Below are 22776 nucleotides of genomic sequence, written 5' to 3'. Positions count from 1 at the left end.
GGCCCCTACGAAAGTGTGGTGCTCTGAGCACCCAGAATGCACCTTGGGATGAGCACGACCAGGCAGCCTCAAGGAAACTTTAGAGACAGTCCCTGAGCTCAACACTGCAGGATGCTGTTGGACTTTGGAACCATGGAACATCTCTGAGCCTTGGTATCTGGAGCCAAGGTGACCCCTTCTCTCTCTGCCAAGTCATCTCTGAAAACCAAGAGACAAAGCCACCCATCCACGCCGGCCTTAGATGGAGTGGCCAGATTCCGGGATGAGTTTGTTCATGGAGACACTCTTGTTCAAAGAGCACTGCCATGGCTTTTAGGCTCATGCAACCAGAGGCCCCCATATGGAGAAATGGACACCAGTGCGTGTTCTAAGAGCAAATAGATTACCTCTTTTAGAAGTGTCCTTGGGAGACATGAGAAGACCCCGGTCAGTCTCTGTCCCCTCAGAAGGAGCTGGGCAGTGTGTGGTAGGACATCCCTGAAGCCATCAGAATCAGTTTACAGAGCTGATTCTTACACTACACCCGAGAACCCAGCAGGGCCCAGTGAGTCACACAGCAGTGACAAGCACAGCATATGATACACAACCCTGATATCCAGGGACACTATTAGGGAAGCCAGTGCTCTCATCTCTGGGAGTAGATTCTGCCTCCTTTGACCGTTGAAGCTTTTAACCAATAGAACAGGACAAAGTACCACAGCTCAGAAAGGTGACAGTTTCCAGCGCTGTCCTGACAAACATGTATTGGGGTCCCGGAACCTTGAGACCCCATGAAGCCCAAGCTCCCCACATGGAGAGACCCGACACCATGAGCAGAATGGAGCTCTCCACTCAGCCCAGGAGAGCTTGACCTGCATAGCTTCTATCAGCCACATGTAGAAAACAGCCACATGGGGAACCTCACAACAGGGACCCCAAGGGGAGTGAGCCCTTTGAGTTTACAAATGCCCCAACTCTTAGGATGTAATAAATCATGATGAAGCCCCGGAGTCTGAGGTTAGCCCTCACAGAGGTACAGCATGCATGTACAGGAACGCTGGATTCGGCTGGGTCTCAGGGCCTGTGCCCTGACCACTGTCTTACACAGACGAATCTGCAGAGGGAATCTGAGCCTGTCATTCGCCAGCACCTTTAAGTGGAGTGACACCATGCATGGTCACTCATGGGAGACATTTCACAGCTGCACCCATGGAGCATACCTAGCGTCAGTGCCACAGGACAGAATGGAGACCAAAGAGCTCACAAAGACAAGAGAGTCCCAGCTCTGCAGACGTTTGTGGCACACGGCATCTGTGCCCTCCCTAACTGCGTCGCTGTGGTGGGACAGCCTGTGGGGAGGAGCAGGTGGCCTGAGGCCCAGTCTGGTGGCCACCAAGGGAGGTTGGAGAGAAGGCGAGGACCTACCCAGGTTGCGGCTGGGTCATGGGTCACAGGAGATCCACACGACCTGCAGGGCTTGGCTGTACCTGTGAAATGCCACTGAGACAATCTTTGCCACCCCACTCCCCGTGTTGTCCCTAAGCTGCAGAGATTTCACACAGCCTGTGATCATTTATCTCAGGAATGACAGGAACCCAAGGGTGCAGCTGCCGTGTGGCACCTGATGAGAGGCTCCCATTTCCTCACATAGAGAACATAGGCAGACAGGAGTGGGTGTGTACGGGCCCCACTTTTATTAATGTTCTGTCGCTCCTGGTGTAACCACGATGTGCACTCAGTCTACTGTCACGTGTACATGTTTGTGTGCCTGTGCACCTGTGTGCTGTGCATACGGAGGGCAGACGTCAGCATCAGACATTCTCCCTGTCTCTCTCCATCTTGTTCTTCGAGACAGAGCCCCTCACTGATCCTAGAAACCAGTGTGCAAGCTAGACTGTCTGGTAAGCAAGCCCATCCGGGATACAAATGACAGCCACCGTGCCTAGCTTATGTAGGTGCCAGGGATCCAAGTTCAGGTGCCCATCCGAGCCTCCTCACAGTCTCAGCAAGGAAACTGAGGCAGCCCTCCCCAGCAGCCTCCCCGTTGCAGTCAGACCACGTATGCTAGTGTTCTCGAGGCTTCTCAGAACATTGGTGCATTTGTCACCACACTGTCACCTCGTAAAGCCCCCATCCAGGCACGAGACCCCACACCTTCCTCCCCAAAGCACGCTGGTTTCAGGGCTTCCAAAGCAGGCTGAGGAGGCTCAGGCAGGGTCTCTGATTAATGAAAATGAGCCTAATATATTTCAGAGCGATCTGTTGTGACACAAGGCAGAGGCGTTTACACACGACTGTGGATTTTTAATAGCTGATTCTAGAACAACCCATTATGAAATCTCCCAAAGCAGAAAAATACAGTAAATCACGGGGCAGGGCTTCCGGGCAGACTGACACGAGCTCTCCGTAAAATAATGTAGAGGGTGGGGGGGTGGAGGAAATTACTGCCATAACCATGAGTTAATAAAGTATTTATAGACATGGATTTCTCTCTTATCATCTTGAGCATGTCCACACGAGGGAGCATCTGACTGTACATCCGAGGGGATGCCCACTAGCCCAAGAGGAGAGGGAGTCGAGTAGAGCCCCTCTTTACCATAGCAGGTGACTGCAGTCTAGCCCAGTTGGAGGCAAAGAGCAGACCCAGTCGACACGGGAAGGCAGGACCAGCTGTCTGCTGGACTGGTCCTCTGCCTTCTCCTCCTTTTCCTCCTCACCCTCTTCCCCCTCACCCACCACCTCCTCTTTCTGCTGAACCTGTCCTAGAAGGCAGGAAGCCTCCTCCAGACAGCCCCGCCCACTGTGTGCAGCCTGGAGCTGCCAGTCAAGGACTCCTAGCCTATCAGAGCTGAGAGTTGGTCACATGAGCAGCTCTAGTCTCTTCCTTCTTTCTAACTCTTGGGCATGGCCCCCTCTACTTTGGCTGCACTCAAGACAAGACCAACCATGGACACCCAAAGACCGGTGTTCTTAGAAGTTACAGAAAAGGAGATGAGAACCCAGAAGGAAGTGCAGGTGATGGCAGAAACAGGGTAAGATAACAATGCTAAAGGAAAAAGGCCAGAGACAAAGACTGGAGAGGGAGGTGCTCCAGATACCTGGCACTCAGCGCTGACAGAGGAGAGGCTGGACTCCTGTTCTTTATGTCATCAAGATGTGGACATTTGTCATAGTGCCGCAGCAGTGAGAGAGACAAGAAACCACTGCAGCAGTCCAAACACAGGTGTGTAAATGGGCAAACGCCTGCTGTAAAGAGCTCACGAGGGCAGTGGCACCAGGGCATCCGGAGGGCAGGGAAGGGCTGAAGAGGAAAGGGCCAAGATGCCAAAGCCACAGAGACACTGGTGATGAGACACAACCAGGAAGCTGTCAATCACAGACCATGGGGATGAGTGGTGGAACCCAGCCTGTGTGATGGGGACACTCGTCTATGGCACAGGCAACCTCAACTCAGAGCCTAAGGCTTCTCTGGACAGCAGAAGCCACTGGCTACTTAGTCATTAAAATTACGTACAACCAGGGCCAGGGAGATGATATGGTGTGCAAAGTCCCTGCTGCACAAGCGTGAGTCCATTCCCAGCACTCGTGTGTACAAGTCAGGCATGGTGGCCTGTTGCTAACCCAGAGCTAGAATGCAGAAACAGGGGCATCTCTGGGACACAACAGCCAGTCTACCATGACTGGGCAGCCCCAGGCCAGTGAGAGACTCTGTCTGAAAACCCAAGGTAGACAGAACCTGAGGAAGAAGTTCTAAGGCTTCCTCTGTCCTACAACACACATACACACCACATACCACACACATACACATGTGCACACACACACACATGCACGCCCACACACATACACATACATGCACACACATACTCATAGACCACACAGACATGCATGCACATACACCACACACACCATTCACACAACACGCCCATGCACATACATACATGCACACAAACATATACAAACACCAGATATATACACACATACCACACACATATTACACATGCACACACACACATGCACACAAACACATACAATACTTTCACACACGTACACAGACACTTACATACAATTCTAAATTCAATTCCATAGATACAGGCTACATTTCAAGTGCTCTGTGGCCTATGTGCCCGGTGACTGCTGTGACAGACAGCAGAAATGACAGGTTCTCATGGACACCACTGGCTGGGAAAATCACTGGGGAACTCTGAGACAGGAGTGGTGACAGGTAGAGTCTGTCCCCACCTTTCTGAGAGAGGCGCCACATCAGACAACAGCTGGCAGGAGGGACTGACATACCTTTGCATGCCCCTGCTGCACCCAGGTGGTAGATGGCTGCCAGCACCCGCCAAATGGCTCGCTGCTCATTTTCCGAGATGCCCAGCAGCTCCATGGCGCCCTGGAGCTGGAAAAATGCAGCCCCCGCCTTCTGCTTGTCTTCAGGCTAGGGGAAGGGGAGAGAAGAAAAGGCTGTCACGGTGAAGGCACTGGAAGTCACAGCTCAGAGCTGAGGTCAGTCTGTGGGGCGTACGGTTGGTTTACGACCGCAGTAAATTACCCACGGTTAAGCCGGGCTGGGTTTGGCAGACACATTCAGACTTATGGGAAGATTGTAAATGTCATTGGTGTCCAGTTTGGGGTGCAGGGTAGGTTTTACTCTTTTTGGAAGGATTTATCGAGGCTCCGATTTGCACTGAGTGCTGGTCTGGATGCCAAGATAAAGGAGCCTGAGCTCCAGGCCGAGCTCGGGCCCAGTGCCCAGAGCCCCCCAAGGCAGAAGTGAGGAGACATGAAAGCAATGGGGCGTGGGAAATGGACTGCATGGTGGACCCCAGACCCGAGCAGGCACATGGGAGATCACCGAGGATGAGCAGAAACCGGGGTGGGAACGTGAAAGGCAGATGTGGGGAACGGACTGATTGAATGGTTAGAGGGCCCCACCCATGAGGGTGACAATGACAGCAGGTGGCTGGCCAAGTGAGGACCCAGAAGTGGTTTTTAGTGGAGGTGAGTGAGGCAAAGATGGAAGAGAGACAAGGCCTGAGGCAGTCGTGGTCAGTCATGAAGGCCACAGACACAATTCTAAGGCCCTAAGTTTCTAGCTGAGACCACTAAGTACTGAGACCTGACCCCACTCCATTTCTGGACCCGCAGCAGACATCACCAATCAATCAAGAGCCCATGGCAAGCCAAGTAGACCCAGATTCCTTTCAGAACACCACCTTTTGCCACCAAACCCCAAGATATACCTCAGAAGCTGGAGTAGTGTTTGCTTTCCACCCCCTGTGGGAGGAAGAGAAGTTGGCAGAGAATTTGAAGCAGCAAAGACTGGCCCAGTGAGATGTCTATGGGTCATTGATCGTCAAGTGTCTTTTTTTCTCTTTCTGTCAGATTTATAGTCCTAATTATATTTGACTGAATATTAAAATTAATCTAAAAGTAGTCCTGTGTGTGAGCCATCTGGCCACGGACACACGATTCAGAAGCCTGGAAGGCAAAGAGAAAGTGAGGCGAGAACAGGAATCTTTTTGTCGGTAACCTGCCACAGCACATAATGAGGTGCCAATTCGCACCTGATCCAAGTAAAGAATTTGGGGGATACGAGGCAGGGCAGTCTGTTAGAGCTGACGAGTCTTGAATTTTGTTGAGTCCCATGCCCAGAGAGGGCACGACAGATGCCAAAGGTCGCACAGCCAATTAACTGCAGACATAAGACCAGAGGCGTCCTGAGTCCTGCCCGGGCTGTTTCTTTTCTGCTCCAGCCACAGCGGGTAACTGAGAGACACACAAGGATCCTTGGTCAATTGGAGCGACATCAAAGCGGGTGGTGACATTGAGAGATTCGCCTTGGAAGTGTTTCAATTAACAGCAGAAGCATGTCCCAGCGCTCCGTCGTATTTCTGGGCCACCACAGAACCACAAAGTCCCTAGCAACCAAGGACTCAGCCTAGCAACCGCAGCTGCTCCTCCACAGCACACAGGGAAGGGGGGATTCCCACAACAAGAGCCTGGTTATTCATGAGATCTCAAAGTAGCAGGGAAAGGACACGCAGAGGACAGGATGTGGGGTTGCTTTGGCTCCTGATGTCAGCAAGGAGCACCTGATTTTGAATAATAGGTAGAACCTATCACCCAGCACTTTGCTGTCGTGAGAGGGCGGGGAGACTCCCAGAAAGCCTCACTCCTCTGTCCTCACAGCCCGGGTCGCTTTGGAAACAGAGAACGTGTGTTATCAAGGAGGTGTCTTCCTGTCAAATGTGATGAGGCTCAGGACGATGGCAGAGAGCCCATTGTTCTTTAAGCAACTGCACAGCGCCCTGACAGATCTGCTCTTGAGTAAAAACCGTGAAACCAGAAATAAATCAGATGAATGGATATGTCACCCTGAGCAAGCTGGGTACTAGGGATGAAGCTGAGCAGAAAGTGGTGAATCCCGAGCCCAGGGAAGGAGTTCTACATGGCAAGGAAAAAGGACAAGCCAATCATATTCACGTGTGTGTATGTGTGTGTTGTGTGAGTGAGTGTGTGTGTATGTGTCTTCCAAACCCAATGCTGAATCAAAAGAAGTTGGATCCAAAGGGTTGCTCTTCATTTGCAGCAATTTTAAAATGTCTAAGATAGGCTAATGCATGCCTTCCTGGGATGGCTGTCTGGGAAATCCCAAGCACAGCACTGCATTTGGAGGGGCCTCGGCTGCACTCTGAGCTGGCAGAGCTGGCACGTAGTGAGACAGAGAAAGCTGGCTGGCTCAGGCCACCAACACCATCATGGGAGCCCACCCTCAGGGCATTATTGATTCCTGAACACCTCCCAAAGTTCCCATTCCAGACACCGAAGACTTTAGGGGTTAAAGTCTCCAACATTTCAGGTTCATTCACACCACAGCAAGCATGCAGTGTCATCTCCGTGTGGCGCTCAATCAGGGCACAGTGGTTACAGGAAGGCTTAGCGGGCTAGAGGCATGTGTGGTATGTGGGATGCATGTATATCCATATGTGCATGTCTGTATCATGTGTGGCATGTCTAGGGCGTATGTCTGTGCTTGTTTATAGCATGTGTGGAATGTATGTGGTATATGTGTGTGTCATGTGTGTGTGCCTGTGGTACGAGTGTATGTGCATGTCCATAGCACATGTGGCATGTATGCAGTATGTATGTATATGTCTGTGGTATGTGTGTCTGTGGTATGTATATGTGCATGTCTGTGGTATGTCTGTTTGTGGTGTGTGTATGTATGTGCATGCATACGTGCATGTCTACAGCAATTGTGGTGTGTATGCTGCGTCCATGTGTTCAGCAGCTTGCTTAGGCTAGAAATCACAAGAGCCACTTCCCTTCTCAGGCTGCCTCACCCACAGGGTCACACTTCAGACCCTCAGAGCTACGGACAACACGGCCCACTTGCTCTCCTGCATACCCACCAGGGGGAAACTGAGGTGGACAACAACGGATAATAAAATAGAAGCACAGCACAGAATGGTGACCAATTGAAAGCTCTGACTTGCTCCTCTCTGGCTTTTCCACTGCTCACAGCTGACCTCTGGAGATGGGGGCATGAACAGCGAATCTCAGGCAGGGGCTGCCATCCACCTGCAGGACCATAGCCACAACAGAGATACTGCTTCACCCCATGGACCCTTCCTCCCCGGCCTCGCAGCCCCTGTTTCCCCTTTCCCATCCACATCATATGCACATCTCCGATTGTATCTATCTGTAGAAAACCCAGGAACCACAAGTGCAGGGACCACACGGCTCAGCTTTCCAAAACCATCTCAATTCACTTAACCCGAGTCTCCCATCGCATTCATTTCCCTCAGGAGCCGGAGCTCCCTTCCCCTTCACAGCTGCGGGCAATGCCACTACAAATCCCACATTCTCTTTGTCCACCTCTGTGTTGGTGGACACCCAGGCTGGTTCCAGAAATTACTGCAGTAATGTGGTAGATGTTGGGGTGCCAGCATCCCTGTGGTAAGTTGACCCAGGGACATTTGTGTCAGCACCCAGCTGCACCTCTGGGTCACATGGACCTTAGTTTCCTGAGGAGCCTCCCCGCCGGCTTCCCTGGTGACTGGATTCATTCACCCTCCCTCATGGCACATGAGGGGCCCCTTGGCCTGCATCCTTGTCAGCGGTTGTCATGTTTCCTTAGCGACATCCATTCTGACTGGGGCTGGTTATGTCTTGTCATTTGAGAAGCATCTGCTCACTTCATTAGTTCTCTGTCAATGGGTGTTTTGGTTTCTTGTTGCTTCATTATTTTTGGAGTTCTTTGTGTACCCTAGATACACATTCTAGATAATTCTCTGCCAGCCTCTGGTGTTCTGTGGGTCACCTTTTCCTGTTGTGTCCTTTGTTGTACAGAAGGTTTTTTTCCCCCCACAGTGCTTCCTTCGTCAGAGTTGGCATTGTTCCCTGGGTGACAGAAGTTCTCCCCTAGCAACTCCAGAGTGTGGAGCCTCGGACTGGGGTCTGGTTCATCTGAAGTTGGTTTTTGCGGGGTGAGGAGAGAGCTTCATTCTGCACCATTTGCTGAAGACGCTTGTCTTTCCTCAGGGGGTATTGTTGTTGTGGGTACACCATCTCGTGTCTGGGTCCTCAGTTCCATCCCATTCATCAACACATCTGTCCACGTCTGTCCTGTGGTGCTCTCACTGCTCTGTCTCCGTGGGTTAACCAGAAACGGCGCACGGTGACACCTCCCACAGTCTCGCTTTTTCTCAGAGTTGCTGTGGCTGCCCCGGGTCCCTTCTGCTTCTCTGTGAGTCTCAAGACTGTTTTTCTACATCCATGAGGGATGGCGTTGGAACCTGGGTGGGGATGTTGAGTCTGCAGGTGGCCTTGGTAGGACAGCCTCTTAAAGCACTGATCCTGCAGTGCCTGTGGGCAGTCTTTTCATCTTCTAGAGTCTTCTTCAGTTTCTTCCCTCAGTGTCTTAAGGTTCTCGCTGCCTGGGGCTTTGGATTGCTGGGTTGTGTTTATTGCGAGATGTTTTCTGTGGTCATTGTGAATGGGATTGACTCCTTGATTTCTTTCCCTGACATCTGTCACTGGCACAGAGGAGGGCTGCCCGCTTGTGTGTGTTATTTGTGTTCTGCCACTCTGCTGAGGGTATCTGCAAACTCTGAGATTCCTGGTGGAGTCCTGAGGGTCACAGAATCAGGTCATCTGCCGCTAATGATACTGTGACCCCTTCTTTCCCTGTTTATTGTCGGCCTCTCATCATTCTGTCCTGGCGCAGACTCCACTGCTGCTGAGTAGGAGTGCAGTGTGGATGCCTGGCTTGCTCTTCACGTCTGTAGGAAGCTTCAGGGACTCCTGTCTTGTTCCTCACGTCCGTGGGAAGCTTCGGGTACTCCTGTCTTGTTCCTCACGTCCGTGGGAAGCTTCGGGTACTCCTGTCTTGTTCCTCATGTCCGTGGGAAGCTTTGGATTCTTCCATAGCATTCGTGTTGCTGAGACAACTTCTACCCCTAGGCTCCTCAGGAATTTTGTCATGAAGGACGTTGGATTTTGTCAACAGCCCTCTCTGCATCTCTTGAAAGGTTTGTGACATGCGCCCTGATTCCATTTCCACGACGTATTGTATTTATTGACTTGCATACACTGAACCATCCCGGCACCCCTGGAATGCAGCCAATGTTTAATGATGAACGATCTTTTTAATGTGCTCTTGGATTTAATTTGCAAGTATATTATTGAGAACTTTTTGCATCTGTGTTCAGAGAGGGACTGGTCCTTGTACCTTGATCTGGTTTGACTCCTCTCTACCTCATATTCATACTCATTCTCATTCTTATACTCCTTCTTTAGAACCCAATGTCCCTGGCTATGAAACCTGCCCTGACTGAGGTCAAGCACCTCTTCCAATCACCCCCTGAAGCCCACAGTCTCACTTCCTCCTCCATGTTCTTCTCTCACGGCCACATTTATTCCCTTGCCTGACTTCCTACTACAGTGCCAGAGTCCTGACCTTAAACCAGTGTCCTCACAGCTGAATGAGGGCAAAGGAGGTTCAGAAAGCACTGGAGAGGAAGGTTTGATGCAAGATGACACCGATGTTTAGATACAGTCAAATCCAGGTTTGAAGGAACCCACTTGCTTAAGGCCTCACCCATACGCCCCTCTCTGTTCAGAGACAAGTCTCACTTCCTCAGTCAGCCCAGACTCTGTGAAGGCAGCTCCTGCATCTCCCACATGACCGCCATTGCCAACTGCAGAGCCAGAGCAAAAGGACCTTTCATCACCTCCCAGCCTGGCCCTGGGACTGGCATGCACCCGGGAGGTCGATCACTTACCTGGGGCCACACGCCCATGCCAAAGGCACTGCTCTCTGCCATCTGGTGCAGGTTCAGCTCTGTCCTGGAAGAGAGGATTGGAAGCGAGGGTCTGCCCATGCCAGAAGCAGAGAGCAGGAGGGTCCCCCTGCAGGGTCACACCCCAGCTCCCCCAGGACACACCACGGTGTACCCATCCTCCATCACTGTTTGTACCAGGGCCTCTCTCCATAATTACCCCATGCTCCGACCTCACACAGTGCTCCCGAGAAAGGGACTGGGATTTCAATCTCAAAATGTGAGCAACATCCCTCAGCCCTTATGCAGAGCCCAGGCACCTGGGGTCCTCAGCACCCCAAAACCCAGCCTCTCAGCTCTAGCTGGAGCTTCACACTGGGCTCTCTTCATCCCGCTGCCCCAGCTGGTCCAAGTACTCACCTGAGATCCATATCCAACCCAGCTAGGAGCTGAGAGAAAATTTCAAAGTTGCCTTCCCCTCGTGGCTGCCAGGCCACGTGCCTGCTCCCCAGAAGCATTGTCTGTGAGGGCAAGATGAGCAGTGTGAGGCCAGGTCCCCAAGACTTGGTCCCCAAAGGCCCCACCAGAGTGCCCCACCTCCAAACTCCCTGAGGCCTCACCACAGGGATGACCTCACCCCAGGTTCAGAACCCCACAGGCAAATCAGACAAGCTACAGAGTCCTCCAGCTTCCATGAAAGGCAAGAGAGCCGTCCTTATCGAAGCCTGCCACCCTGCACCCAGTGATGCTGAAGAGCCAGCTCTCTCTGAGGTGGGCTGTCACAAGACGCTGTGTGGCCATCCTCCCTAATGCTCAGTTTTATTTTCTGCTCAGCTGGAATGTTGAAGAGGAGGACAGGCCGCATGTCCGGCACACAGCGACAGGCTTCTGTGTGGATCTGTTACATTTCAACATGCGTGTCCACTAGCACCTGGATTCTGTTTGTACTGCATCACACCCCTACCCCAGAGCCACACCATGCTAGCTGCTTTCAACATTCCGGGGTGCTGAGCCTCGTGGAACCCTTGTCCCTGAGGAGCTGCACGCATTCAGACACATCCCAGGGTCCTGACTGGAGAGTGGGTGCAGGCCCCACACCTTAAGGAGCCCTTGTCCGTCCCTGAGCCTCACCTGGAGCTGAGCAGCAGTGATGCGGCCTGTGGCACTGAAGTCCAAGCTCATCACCATGGCAAAGCGGGTGGCCCTGCAGCTGTGGCCAGTGGACACAGAGCCAAAGGCCCGCAGGACAGTGAAGGCAGCCTGGAGCTTCTCCACTGTTGGGAGACAGAGGGGAGGTGTCACTTGTGCCTCTTCAAGTCCCAGAATCATGGGTAGGACAGAGACAACCTCTGTGACAAGGGTGTGGTGCTGGGGTTCTCCTAACTCTTCATTAACACCTGAGGGCCAGCAGAGAGCCTGAGAGTCCTGGAATCTCCACATCGGTATTCTGAGTTCCCACAATGCCCTGCATGCTGTGCCAAGCACCTGGAACCTTCCTATGGGTATTCTGAATACCCACAGTGCCCTGGCATGGCTATTCTGAGTTCCCACAGTCCCCTGCACGCTGCACCAGGCACCTGGATACAGACTGTCCTGTCTCCCACCTTCACAGACACAGCAGAAACCATCTGTGAGAGAGTCTGGGGCAGCCCCACCCTCATCCCCAGCCCAGAAGCTAAGTGCTAGAGCAACCACAGAGGGGGCAGCAGGCAGAGTACCTAAGGGAGGCCCAAGGGGGCTCTGCCCAGCAAGGTGTTCTTGTTTATGCCTCAGGTAGCCCATCACTGGAGGCTGGAGGTGGTAATAGTGAGTCCCTGGCGTAGTCCTGAAACACTGACTGACCTAACAACCCATGGTGATAGGAAAGCACCTGTAGGCTGCAGTGGTGGCCGCCCGGGCACTGGCATCAGAGTGTAGCACCGTGTGGTCCTGGGGGCAATGGTCCCAGGGTGAGAAGACACCGCTCTGGGAGGAAGTGAAAATGCTACTGTTTGCCTGTAGAGTACACAGGTGCGCGCGCACACACACACACACACACACACACACACACACTCACACAAGCTCGTGTGTGTACTTTCTAAATAAACTGTGTGACTAAGTGGAGGGGGTGGGGAGGGATTAGCTGAAGCACTGATCTTTCATGCCTGGGGCATGATGAGGTAAGAAATGCCTATGATGGCTCCATGGGGACATTAAAACCTGAGTAAGAACCCTCACCCCAGGTGGCTTCCAATCTCAGCTCTCTGGCCAGCTTGTTCCGTGGCCTTGGACAAGCTAGTTGACCTCTCTGATTCTTAATGCCCTTATTTACAAAATTCAAATAATAATAACTACCTCCCAGTTCTGTTCAAAATCACAGAGTTCTTGTGCTTAGAAGACCTGGCACAGGGTCCTTGGAGGTGCCCACACTGATGGCTGTGACTACTGTCCTTGTCATTACAGTTGGGTCATTAAGGCCCACTGCACCCCTTCGGGACACTTGCATCTTTGCTTCTTGGATCCTCTGTATGAAGCACACAGCCTAGTACGCCGCTCAAGGGCACACACTCCCGAGGTACTGACAATTTCTCTGGCAGGATGGCTCCCAATAGGTGGCAGCTGAACTTTTGCTTCTAATTGTCCCAGCTGTGGAGGGTGCAATGGCCACCAGTGTCATAAGAGAGGGGCATTGTTATCCTGGCAGAGGTGTACAACAAAGCAGCAGCTTCTTGGGTCAGCAGCTAACACAGGGCCCTCGTCTATCTGTGCTCAGTGAATGGCAAAGAAGAGCCACCCAGGACACTCCCACATGAGCCGCCCAGGACCCCCAAACTCTTCCCTCCCTATTCCCATCCGCCTGTCACCTGGAAACCCCCATACCTGACACCCTGCCATCCACGCTGCCTGCCATGCCCACCAGGTGCTCCAGCACCTGCTCACAGCAGGTGGTCTTCCCAGCCCCGCTCCGGCCCAGTGCCACAATGCTCTGGTCTCTTCTCTGGCTCAGCAGTGCCCAGTAGGCACGCTGGGCCAGGGACGTGACATGGGCAGGCAGACCATCCTGGCGGCCTCGGGGTACCTGCGAGAAGATGACACACATCAGCCCTCCTGCCAGCCTGCAAGTGCCATCTACCACTGGCTCACCGGGGGTCCCAGGAAACCTATGAGCTCATTAAAGGCTCCACCCAGAAGGGGTTTGTTGCATTTGCCAGTTTAGTCATTGGGTAGAATTTGTCTGAAGTGGGGTAGCTGGAAAACCTGACACAACTGATTAGCAATGCTGAGCATGGAAACAGGGGATGGCCGTGTGTGTGTGTGTGTGTGTGTGTGTGTGTGTGTGTGGTGTGTGTGTGTGTGTGGTGTGTGTGTGTGTGTGTGTGTGTGTGATGTCTGCCATGAAAACAGATTGAGCCATATCCCTGGCCAAGAAACTAGTCGTGACCAGTCACTGCTGGGTTCCGAGGAAGACGTGGAACAAGCAAGACCCTCGGACCACGCGGGGGGGGGGGGGGCGCTGTGAGGCTGTCGCTGCAGAGCACAGGCAGGAGCTCTCTCCATGGAAACTCAGGCAGCCCACACCGCTGCTGCAGGTACATGTCCAAAAGAAAGGAAAACGTGTTCTTAGAGACCCTTACGTCACAGGTCACATTGAACACAACAGCATCCCAGCCCTCCAGCAATCCTGGGGTTGGTACAGCATGTGCCAGGTCCCAGAAAACACCTCAAACTCAGGAAAACAGGTACAGCCTGAGTGAGTCACCAGAGAGACAGGCTTGACGGCAGACAGAAGGAGCAAGCAGCAGGAAGTGCCTCGGGGGCCAGCTCCTTTGGATGCGGAAAAAGGCAAGACTACAGGGCCAGAAAGCAGATATAGGGGTCTGGGAACATGATGGGTGGGGCTGATCACAGAGAGCCCACAGCCCTCTCCAGATGCTGCGCTGTCCTGTGGAGGGTTGTGACAACCACAGTGGTCCAGAGAAAGCTGGATTGAACTGGGTACAAGTTGGGTATCATCAGAGAAGGATGGAATTCCAAGGCCCCAAGATCCCACAGTGACCACTGGGTCCAGCCTAGCCTTGACCCCTCCCTGAGACTTGGAGAAACCCGGGCACATACCCCAGAGCCCTCCGCATATCTCGGACCTCTAGCTGAGGCTGCGTGAGGCCCCAGAGGTGGAGTGACCTCACCCTGCTTTGAGTCTTTTATTCTAAACCGCTGGTCACCAGCAGCCAGCAGAAAGCCATAGGACAAGGCATGCCCTACTCGACGTAGCCTCAGAGTCTGGGAACTCCAGTTCACGAGCCACACCCTCCCCTACCCCGCCAACTGTCTGGAGAACAGATGGGGCATCGTACACCCATGGGCACACACAGACCTACATGTGACACCTTGGGCCTCCTGCAGAATGCACAGCAACCCCCCTCCACAGACCCTCCCAGCTGTACCCCACATTCACATGTGAGCTCACACCCATAGACACTTCAACGTGTTCCAACCCCAAAGGAGCCTCTCACTGTGTCCTGAAGCCACCCAGTCCAGACCCAAACTGTTCCTAGTCCCAGGCCACACTGCAGACCTATCCCCTAGTTGGTGGCTGTCTGGGGAACCAGAGGTTGACTGAGCCAAGACAACTTCCTATGAGATTGAGAGGTGGGAGGACTGGGGGAGGGAAAGAGCCTAGTGCCCTCCACACGGAGGCCAGGGCAGTGGCACTCACAGCTCTCCCCGTGCCCAATTTATAACATCCAGTCTGAGACGAGAGATGTTGGGTGGGCGTTGTACCATGGGACTCCAGTGAGTATAGTGTGACTTTGAGGCCCTGAGTGACAGTTGAGAGTCAAGGTTAGGGAGCACCATGGCCTTCCCAGGGCCCATCTCCACAAGTCAGGAATAGCGCACAAAGGACGTGCTCACACGCCATCCCTGTCTCCATCTGTCTGCAGCCCAGGGTCTTGGGCATCCTCCGTCGGCTCCTGTGATTCTGTCACTGTACAGGACCTGTGACGCGTGCACCTCGCCCACTGGCTTCTTCCAGTCCCACCCTGATCCACGTGTGTCCAGTCCACTCTGGCCACTGTGGATTTTACCATCTGTGACTGTTTCCCTCGCTAGGAGCCAACAGGGCAGCAGAGCTGGAGCTCCTGAGAATCCAACACCCACCAGCAAACAGCTGCCTGGAACAGCTCAGAGGGCACAGGTGTGGTCCAGGCCTGCCCACCAGGTGGCGCCATGAGCCTTTGCTTTCAAGCCTACTCGCGACCAAAAATGCCTTCTACTTAGTGGACAATAAATATGGGGGGGGGGGACAGGGCTACTGTCTCACATGGATGTGGGTACGGGGGACTTCTGAGTCTAGCATATGTTAGGAGCTAAGAGGAGCTGCATTGCTCAGTGAAGGCTTCCCAGGTGGGTGTCCAGCTAGTGTTTCCAGCCACCTGGACTTTGGACCAGAGCTCACTTTTGCCCTCTAGGGAACAGGGGGTCACACGGTCCTCAGCACCTGTCAAGTCCCAGATTCTCATCCCGAGTGGAGTTGAGGGTTTCCCTGGGTGCTGGACTCTGTCCTCCCCTCTAGTGTCCAGGAAAAGAGTAATTCACCTGTCCCTGCCCCCCACCATGGTCCCACCTCACCTTCCCTGCAGGGGGCACTGTGGTCGTCTGGGGCTGCATGGCTATCAGATCAGGGCCCGAACGGGTGTGTGGCAGCTGAGCCTGGTAACGTTGTAGAAGCGTGTTCAGAACGCTTGACTCGTTGACGCTGACCAGAGAAGCTAGATCCTCGGCCTGGTCCAGCTCAGACGGGTTGGCCTGCAGACATCACATACGGTGTCTCCTGGCTTCCTCGACCCCTACCCCATCCACACCACCATGCATGCACAGACATGTATGTGCCTGCACACACACGCCTGGATGCCTGCATGTACCCACACACTGCTTGGTCTTGTCATTTCAAACCCGTGTGACAAAGGCCAGCACACAGATGAGAAGTGATATCCCCTCTCCTTGTCCTGCCTATTTTCTTTGTGTTTGTCCCCCTTCCTGGATTCACTGCCCTGTGAGACCAAGTAAAACCCAGAGCTCATCAGGCAGGGGCTTCAGGTGGGCACGTGTCCCTTGCTGTTGTCTCCTTGTCTAGGTCTTAGAAAGACATGCTAGACATGCCCTGTGACACCCATGGGTGGAAGTCAGTGGCCAACTCTCTCCTTTACCAAGGCTCCTATGAAGAAACACACAACCCCCTAAGAGAAAAGTTGATGCCCAAAGTATAGGTCATTGTAACCTACGCAACAACAACAAATTCCCATTTAACTGAGTTCCCTGGCATCCAGGATGAAAAGGGAAGCATGTCCATAAAATGATCTTCACAAAATGCAGAGTATTCTGTTGCTCGGGTCAGTCAGAACTACAGCAACAGACTGAGCAGCCTGTCTTCACAGAGAGGCTAGAGGGAGTGGTCCCATGATGGGATCCCACCGGCAGAGCAATGACCACCATAGGGCTCTTCCCACAAGTGCTCTAGACGTCTGTAGGCAGGGTCAGGGAAACTTCTGGCAGGATGGGAATGGAGGGTACAGAGCATGGTGGGAGGGAAGGGCAACTCACTCGGTGAACCTGTTCCTCGTCCACCTCTCTGACAGTCTTGTCAGCGTCGATACAAAGGCGTACCCTGCCAGCCGGCAGGTCAGCTGTCCCCTCGTCTGGTTTGAGCACTGTGGCTGTGTGGGTAGCCAGAGACAGGAGGGAAAGAGGAAGGGGGAGAGGAGGCGAGGAGGGGAGAGGAAGGGGAGGGAAGAGGAGGAGAGAGAAGGGGAGGGGAAGGGGAGGGTCTCTGAGTCAGGTCAAGGAGCTGGAGACAGGACTTGACAGGCTGAGAAGTTCAATTGTCCCTGTTCGCATAAAGGGCCTCAACTGTGACCCCCTAACCCAGCAGTTCTCATGTGGGTTGTGACCTCTTCAGGAGGGTCAAGTGACCCTTTCACAGGGGTCACCTAAGACCACCAGAAAACACAGATATTTATATTACAGTTCATAACAGTTGTAAAGTTATAACTATGAGCAGCAATGAAAACGGTTTTCATGGTTGGGGTCAGTAATGAAGAACTGCCCTGGGTCACAGCGTTAGGAAGGATGAGAACCATTGCCCTAAGCCCTTTAGGGACAAAGGCTGAGTCTGACTTACAGGGCCCAGCACTGAGCAGGCCCCTCAGAGGGTGGGGCCCACTGATCCACTCCACACCTAGGTCAGGTCAGAACAGTAGCCTCCAGTTCCATGTTCTCTGGAACAAAAATGACTTAGAATGTAGCCTACAGGCTCAACCAGTCAGGAAGCTTGGGCTCGGGAGAGGGCATCTCTCTGCCCGCTAGCCCTGGACTGCGGTCCTGGTCGTGCTTTGGAATCCAAGCTGTGTGCTACTTCTTCATCCCCAAGGCTTAGACGCCTCTGAACATCCCAGTCTCATCTGGGTTCCTCATCTCCCTCCTTACTCTGAGAGTGAATCTAACTGGCTGGGAACTGGTGGTGGAGAACAGGGACCCCAGCTGAACCCACTCACCAAGTGTGAATCCCTCCTTCTGCACCAGCCAGACTTTCTGCGCCTCGTACCAGCTGTCCCCTGAGGCCTGGGAGCAGAAAGAGCAGCACCTGAATCATCAAAGGCCACCAGCCCAGGCTTGGTGTGGGGACCCCACACCTGCAGCGTCCCACAGCCGCCAGAGGTTGCAACCTTCTAACGGAAGGGCCTGAGAAACTACATGTCACTGCAGAGAATCGTAGGTGACATGGGACATGACAAGCACTAAGTAGCATAGGGAGTGGACAGGGGAGAAGTCTAGCCTGGGCAGGGGCCACTTGGAGCCCAGGAGCCTCACTTTTCAGGGAAGAGCTCTCCTGGTCCCCTGATGTGCTGGGCTCTGGCCAGTCCTCTGCCCCCCCCCCCTGTAGCTCCCCTGTAGCTCCCCTAAGGCATGTCCTTCCCATCCCTCAAGCTCCACAGCCCATAGCCCATCACCTGGTCAGATTCTCCACTCTGGCCCCCGCTGCCTGGGTCCTGCAGGACCTGCTTCTCTTCCACAGGCTTCTGTATAGAAGGCCTTTCCGAGTGAGGCTTGGGAATGGATTCTACATGCCCTTCTGCCTGAGACTCCACAATGTCCACTTCTTCCTCTGCGTGCACACAAGGTTCCTTGGCCACCTGCACCCTGCTTTCTAGTTGGTCCTCCTTTCTTGCAGCCTCTGCCGAGGTCTCTTCTCTAGGTATTCCACCTGGGGCCTTGCAGCTTTCCTGGGGACTCTGAGTCTCCACTGCCACCTCAGGCTGCTCCTGGCATTTTTCTGGTGTCACCGGCTTCTTCTGGGGTCTCTCAGCCTTTTCCATGCTCCCTGGAGCCTCCTGCGGCTGCCCCCTGGGTTCCGCTTTTCCCATCTTCTCACCCCTACGTTGAGATTCACTTTCTCTGTTCTTGCTCTGAGAACTGTCCCATTTGCTCCTTCGGCCCAGGGAACCGCCCCACTTCCTTGTGGGGACTGGGGGCTCCAAAGGTCTCACTTCAGCTCCTGCGCCCTTCGACCCATCCCCTTTTTCCGTCTTCTTTGGGGGACCCCCTCTTTCTTTCTCTACTGTTCCCATTTGTCCCTTTTTGCCTACCCCCTGGACTGCAGACGGGGTCCCCTGCCCCTCTGTGCTCTGGGACTCACGTTCCTTTTGCCCTTTGGTCTGGGGGTCCCGGCTCCCCTTCCCCTCTTTTGTGCCCTGGCCTGTGGCTCCATCATCCCCATTCACATTCTTCTCAGGCACGGGTGCCTGAGGGCCGCAGGGAGCCCCTGTGATTGCCCCTTTCTTTGTCCCTCCAGGATCTGTGGTTGGGGCTGGGCTCTTGTCTTTGGGGGTGTCACGAGGTTGGGTCTTCTGCTCTGGCTTGGCCAGCTCTGGGTCCAGCTTGGCCACCATCAGCAACACATCACCCCTCCTCACGCCCCTCTTGAGGGGCAGTGTCCTTTTGGCTGGTGTTCCTGCAGGACTCAATTCCTGCGGCTTCTCTCCACTGGTGCTGGTCACAGGGGTGGAGCTCTTGTCATCAGCCCCTGGGGGCTCCTTGCCTGGAATGTCTGCATCCTTCTTAGTGGCTGATGAACTGTCCTGGGAAGTCTGCTGGCTTCCAGACTTGGGGACATTGTTGGTCTTGTTGGCTTGGTTAGTGGGAACTTCTGGGGTCTAGGAAAGAGACCACAAAGTATTTAGCTGCTGGGTGACTCACCGGTGGCCATTTATGCCCAGGTTCACCCACCCAAAGATGCCCAGGCCCTTCTGACACTGTAGACTCTGTACTTGGCAGTGAGCTTCAGCCCAGACAGAGGCTAAAGGTCAGCAAAATTGGGAGTGGAAGTTTGACGCGGGAGTCCAACAGAACCAAATTCAACTCTACCTCTGTCTCTCTCCACTGTGTGTCTTTGGGTAAGTGCCTTCTCCTCTCTGGGCCAATTTCTTACCAACAGCGTGAGGCTCATCAAGCCCTGCCTTGCAATGTGGTGTTAGGCCGGGCAGTGGCCCAGTACAGTCAGCTCTCAGGAGCTGCTGCGACTGTGGCTATTACTCCTGTTTCTCCCTCGGTCCTCCTGATGAGGTCGTCGGTAGGGAGACATGTTCTTGTCATGGGCCTGGTGACTGTGGCCCATTGTCTCCTACCTTCTGTGAGCTCTGGTTCCCACACAATACAGGCATGCCGTTTAGGTCTTCTGGAATCTCAGAGTGGGAAAGCAGAGGCAGCGATCACTGCAGCCTTCCTGGTTCTCACATTTGCTGTCCAGGCCACCCGCCCATCCCCCACCCATCAGCTGATTGTCGTTTCATAACCCATCAGGACATTGGTGGCCACCCCAAGTCTACAGGAAGTGTACCACACACCCTCAATGGGTTCCTCCAGACCTGTCAGGGTCAGCTTGTCTCCACTGACCCTACACTCTGGCTAAGCTGGGTACCTTCTGGTCCCTGGCCTGTCCACCCCTTCCTTCCCTGCCACCTCATGCCTGCTCATGCTGATGGTGACACCCAGCAGGTGAGCCCTTTCTCCTTCCTCTGTGTCTCACCCACATGTCCTGCTCCCCCCTCCCAGGCAGCTATAGAGCGCAGACTTTGCATGGCCTGGCTCTGCTTTCTGTTGGTCTTGTGACCTTGGGAAAGTATCTTGGCCACTCAGGGTCTCAGTCTCCACTTCTGATAAATGGGTATGACCCCCATACCCACTAGGGCACTGAGTTTTAAACAGGGCCACAAGCACTAAGTGAGCATTGTTTGGTGACAGACAGGGGCATTTGTCACAACTGGATCCCTATCCACAAGGCATGCTGTGGCCTCTGCTTGTGCTTTCCTGTGACTCTCTTCTATGGGAGCGGACTACTGTCCCCACAGCTGCTGTGAGTCGATTGTGAGCAGCTCGCTGTCGCAGAGAAGTCTATATCACTAGACAGGTGCAAGCGCACGTGACATAGATGAACCGAGGAGGAGGCCAGGAAGGAGCAGGGCTGACTCTGGACTGGGGGCCTAAAGCCTAAATTTGTCATCCCTGAGCCTTCCAGCCCAGCACTGCCATCACTTTCTTCACCACAAGAGGGCGCTATGGAGGCACCAGGAGCTGGAGCCCTGTCTGCCTAACACAGAGATACTCCCAGGATGCACTGTACTCCAAGCCTGCCTCCCCAGTGTCCAGCCTTGGAATTCTGCCCAGCAACACTGGCCCCTTCCGTGGGCTAAGGAAGCGACGACACTGCCCCTTCCGTGGGCTAGGGAAGCGACACTGGCCCCTTCCGTGGGCTAGCTTTGGTTGGTGCCATTCAGAACAGCGAAAGTTCTGCAGTGGACCTGCCACCAATCAGAAGGGTACCATATCGAGTAAGCAGCCAGGCTCTCCGACCTGGCTGAAATTAACCCTTTTGTTACTGGGTGATGGATGTTTCAGGAGACTTGGGAGGGGCTGGGAGACCTGCAGCTGGAGGGCACTGGGGCGGGGGACCCCCAGCACATGCACCTGACCCAGAAGGATGCTGATGCTCAGCTTCAGGCTAGCCCAGTAAGTGCTGTGTCAGCATCTTTTCTGCTTTCATGAGGGAACTGAGCCAGGCCTATAACCACAGCTACCCAGGAGGCTGACACTGAGGAGTAGAAACTCCAGACCCGCCTGGAACAGAAGGAAGTTCAAGGCCTGAGAGCTGATATAGAGCTGAGTGAGCGGCAGCTGCCGCTGTTAACAAATTCCCAATAAGACCTGTGATCAAGAGCACAGTGTGGTCTCCAGAAAAACATGCATGGGGGAATCGGGGGGTACAGCAATGTGAGGCCCTACAGGGGTGGGCAATCGGAGATGGGTTTTTTAGTTTACATAGGAGCTCAACAAAGCAAGTACAAGAAACAGGAGGAAGGTGGGAGAAAAGAGGGAATGACTGACTCAGGGCAGGACGGAGGTGCCCAGTGCTTCCCCCCCCCCCCACCACCACCACCACCACTTACCTCTGCTTCTGGGGAAGCGAGCGCCGCCTCTTTCCTCCGCCTAGCCTCTTTGGATTCTTTCTCTGTCTCTCGAACCAGCTGCTTGATGAAGCCCCCGGGGATGACGGAGAACAAGGGAGGTGGGGAGGATGGAGGGGGGCTCTTATCCTCCTCTCGAATCTGTGTGTGGAGAGAGTTGGGAGTGAGCCTGCATGGTTAGGGCCCCCTCCAGACAGTCTGGGACACTGCCTGGGGCTTGCCTAGGGGACAACACAAGAGGAAAGTGGAAGGGCTCTGAGGGATGCCAGGAGGCTGAGACAGCGTGAGAGAGAGAATGGATGGACCAGGAATAGCAGCGTCTACACAGGAGAGAATCTCCTCCTGAGAGGAACTCAAACCATCAAAACCACAGGGCTCCTTCCTGTTCTCAAAGCAGTTTTGGGGATGTCAAGGGGGTGAATCACACATTGGGCCCCCCTGCCCTAGTGCTTCTGGCCCCAGGTGGGCACTGGAAGAGCTCTAGGAGAAGATGCCTTTCCCACCTAACACAGATATACTCCCAGGGTGCACTGTGCTCTTAGCTTGCTTCTGTGGTACCTCCCAGTTGCTTTAAAGAAGCCTCCTGGGGACTTGGATTAAGATGACAGATTATTCCTGTGTGCTAAGACCACAGAAGGCGGGAAAGACCTTTAGCCATGGCCTATGCAGTTGGATTTCCTATTTGTGTCTATGGATTTAACCAGCTATGGAAAAAAGAAAAAGAAAAAAAGAAAGGAAGGAAGGAAGGAAGGAAAGAAAGAAAGAAAGAAAGAAAGAAAGAAAGAAAGAAAGAAAGAAAGAAAGAAAGAGAAAAGAAAGGTTTGGGGAAAATTGTCTATACAAGGGGAAGAAAAAGGATAAGAAGGAAGGAGCAAGGAGGAGAGGAGACAGGAGGGGAAGAGAGGAGGACGGGAGTGGAGGAACAGAGACAAGGGAGCTCTTAGCGCATCCTACAATAGGTGTGAATGGGAAGAAACAGGTGACCAGGGTAAGAACCTTTTCTAGGTCTCTGT

The 22776-nt window shown here is 53.7% G+C and overlaps 1 protein-coding gene across 1 annotated transcript in view; it reads right to left on the bottom strand.

Moving 5' to 3' along the window:
• Positions 1-22421, bottom strand: part of Myo18b (myosin XVIIIB) — a 197146-nt gene extending 174725 nt beyond the window's left edge. Inside the window, exons 1-12 of the mRNA XM_050121133.1 lie at positions 22412-22421; positions 21959-21984; positions 21746-21904; positions 18254-19456; positions 17798-17864; positions 16848-16960; positions 15876-16052; positions 13125-13323; positions 11397-11539; positions 10686-10786; positions 10269-10332; positions 4273-4417 (exon numbers count right to left, since the gene is read on the bottom strand). Coding sequence (XP_049977090.1) covers positions 4273-4417; positions 10269-10332; positions 10686-10786; positions 11397-11539; positions 13125-13323; positions 15876-16052; positions 16848-16960; positions 17798-17864; positions 18254-19456; positions 21746-21904; positions 21959-21984; positions 22412-22421 — 2407 coding nt within the window. The remainder of the gene's footprint in view (positions 1-4272; positions 4418-10268; positions 10333-10685; positions 10787-11396; positions 11540-13124; positions 13324-15875; positions 16053-16847; positions 16961-17797; positions 17865-18253; positions 19457-21745; positions 21905-21958; positions 21985-22411) is intronic.
• Between the last annotated feature and the right edge of the window lie 355 nt (positions 22422-22776).

The sequence above is a fragment of the Alexandromys fortis genome, unplaced genomic scaffold (assembly GCF_014885135.2).
Source record: "Alexandromys fortis isolate MF-2015 unplaced genomic scaffold, M_Fortis_MF-2015_v1.1 scaffold_197, whole genome shotgun sequence".
Taxonomy (NCBI): domain Eukaryota; kingdom Metazoa; phylum Chordata; class Mammalia; order Rodentia; family Cricetidae; genus Alexandromys; species Alexandromys fortis.
This window is presented reverse-complemented; position numbering and strand designations above follow the sequence as displayed.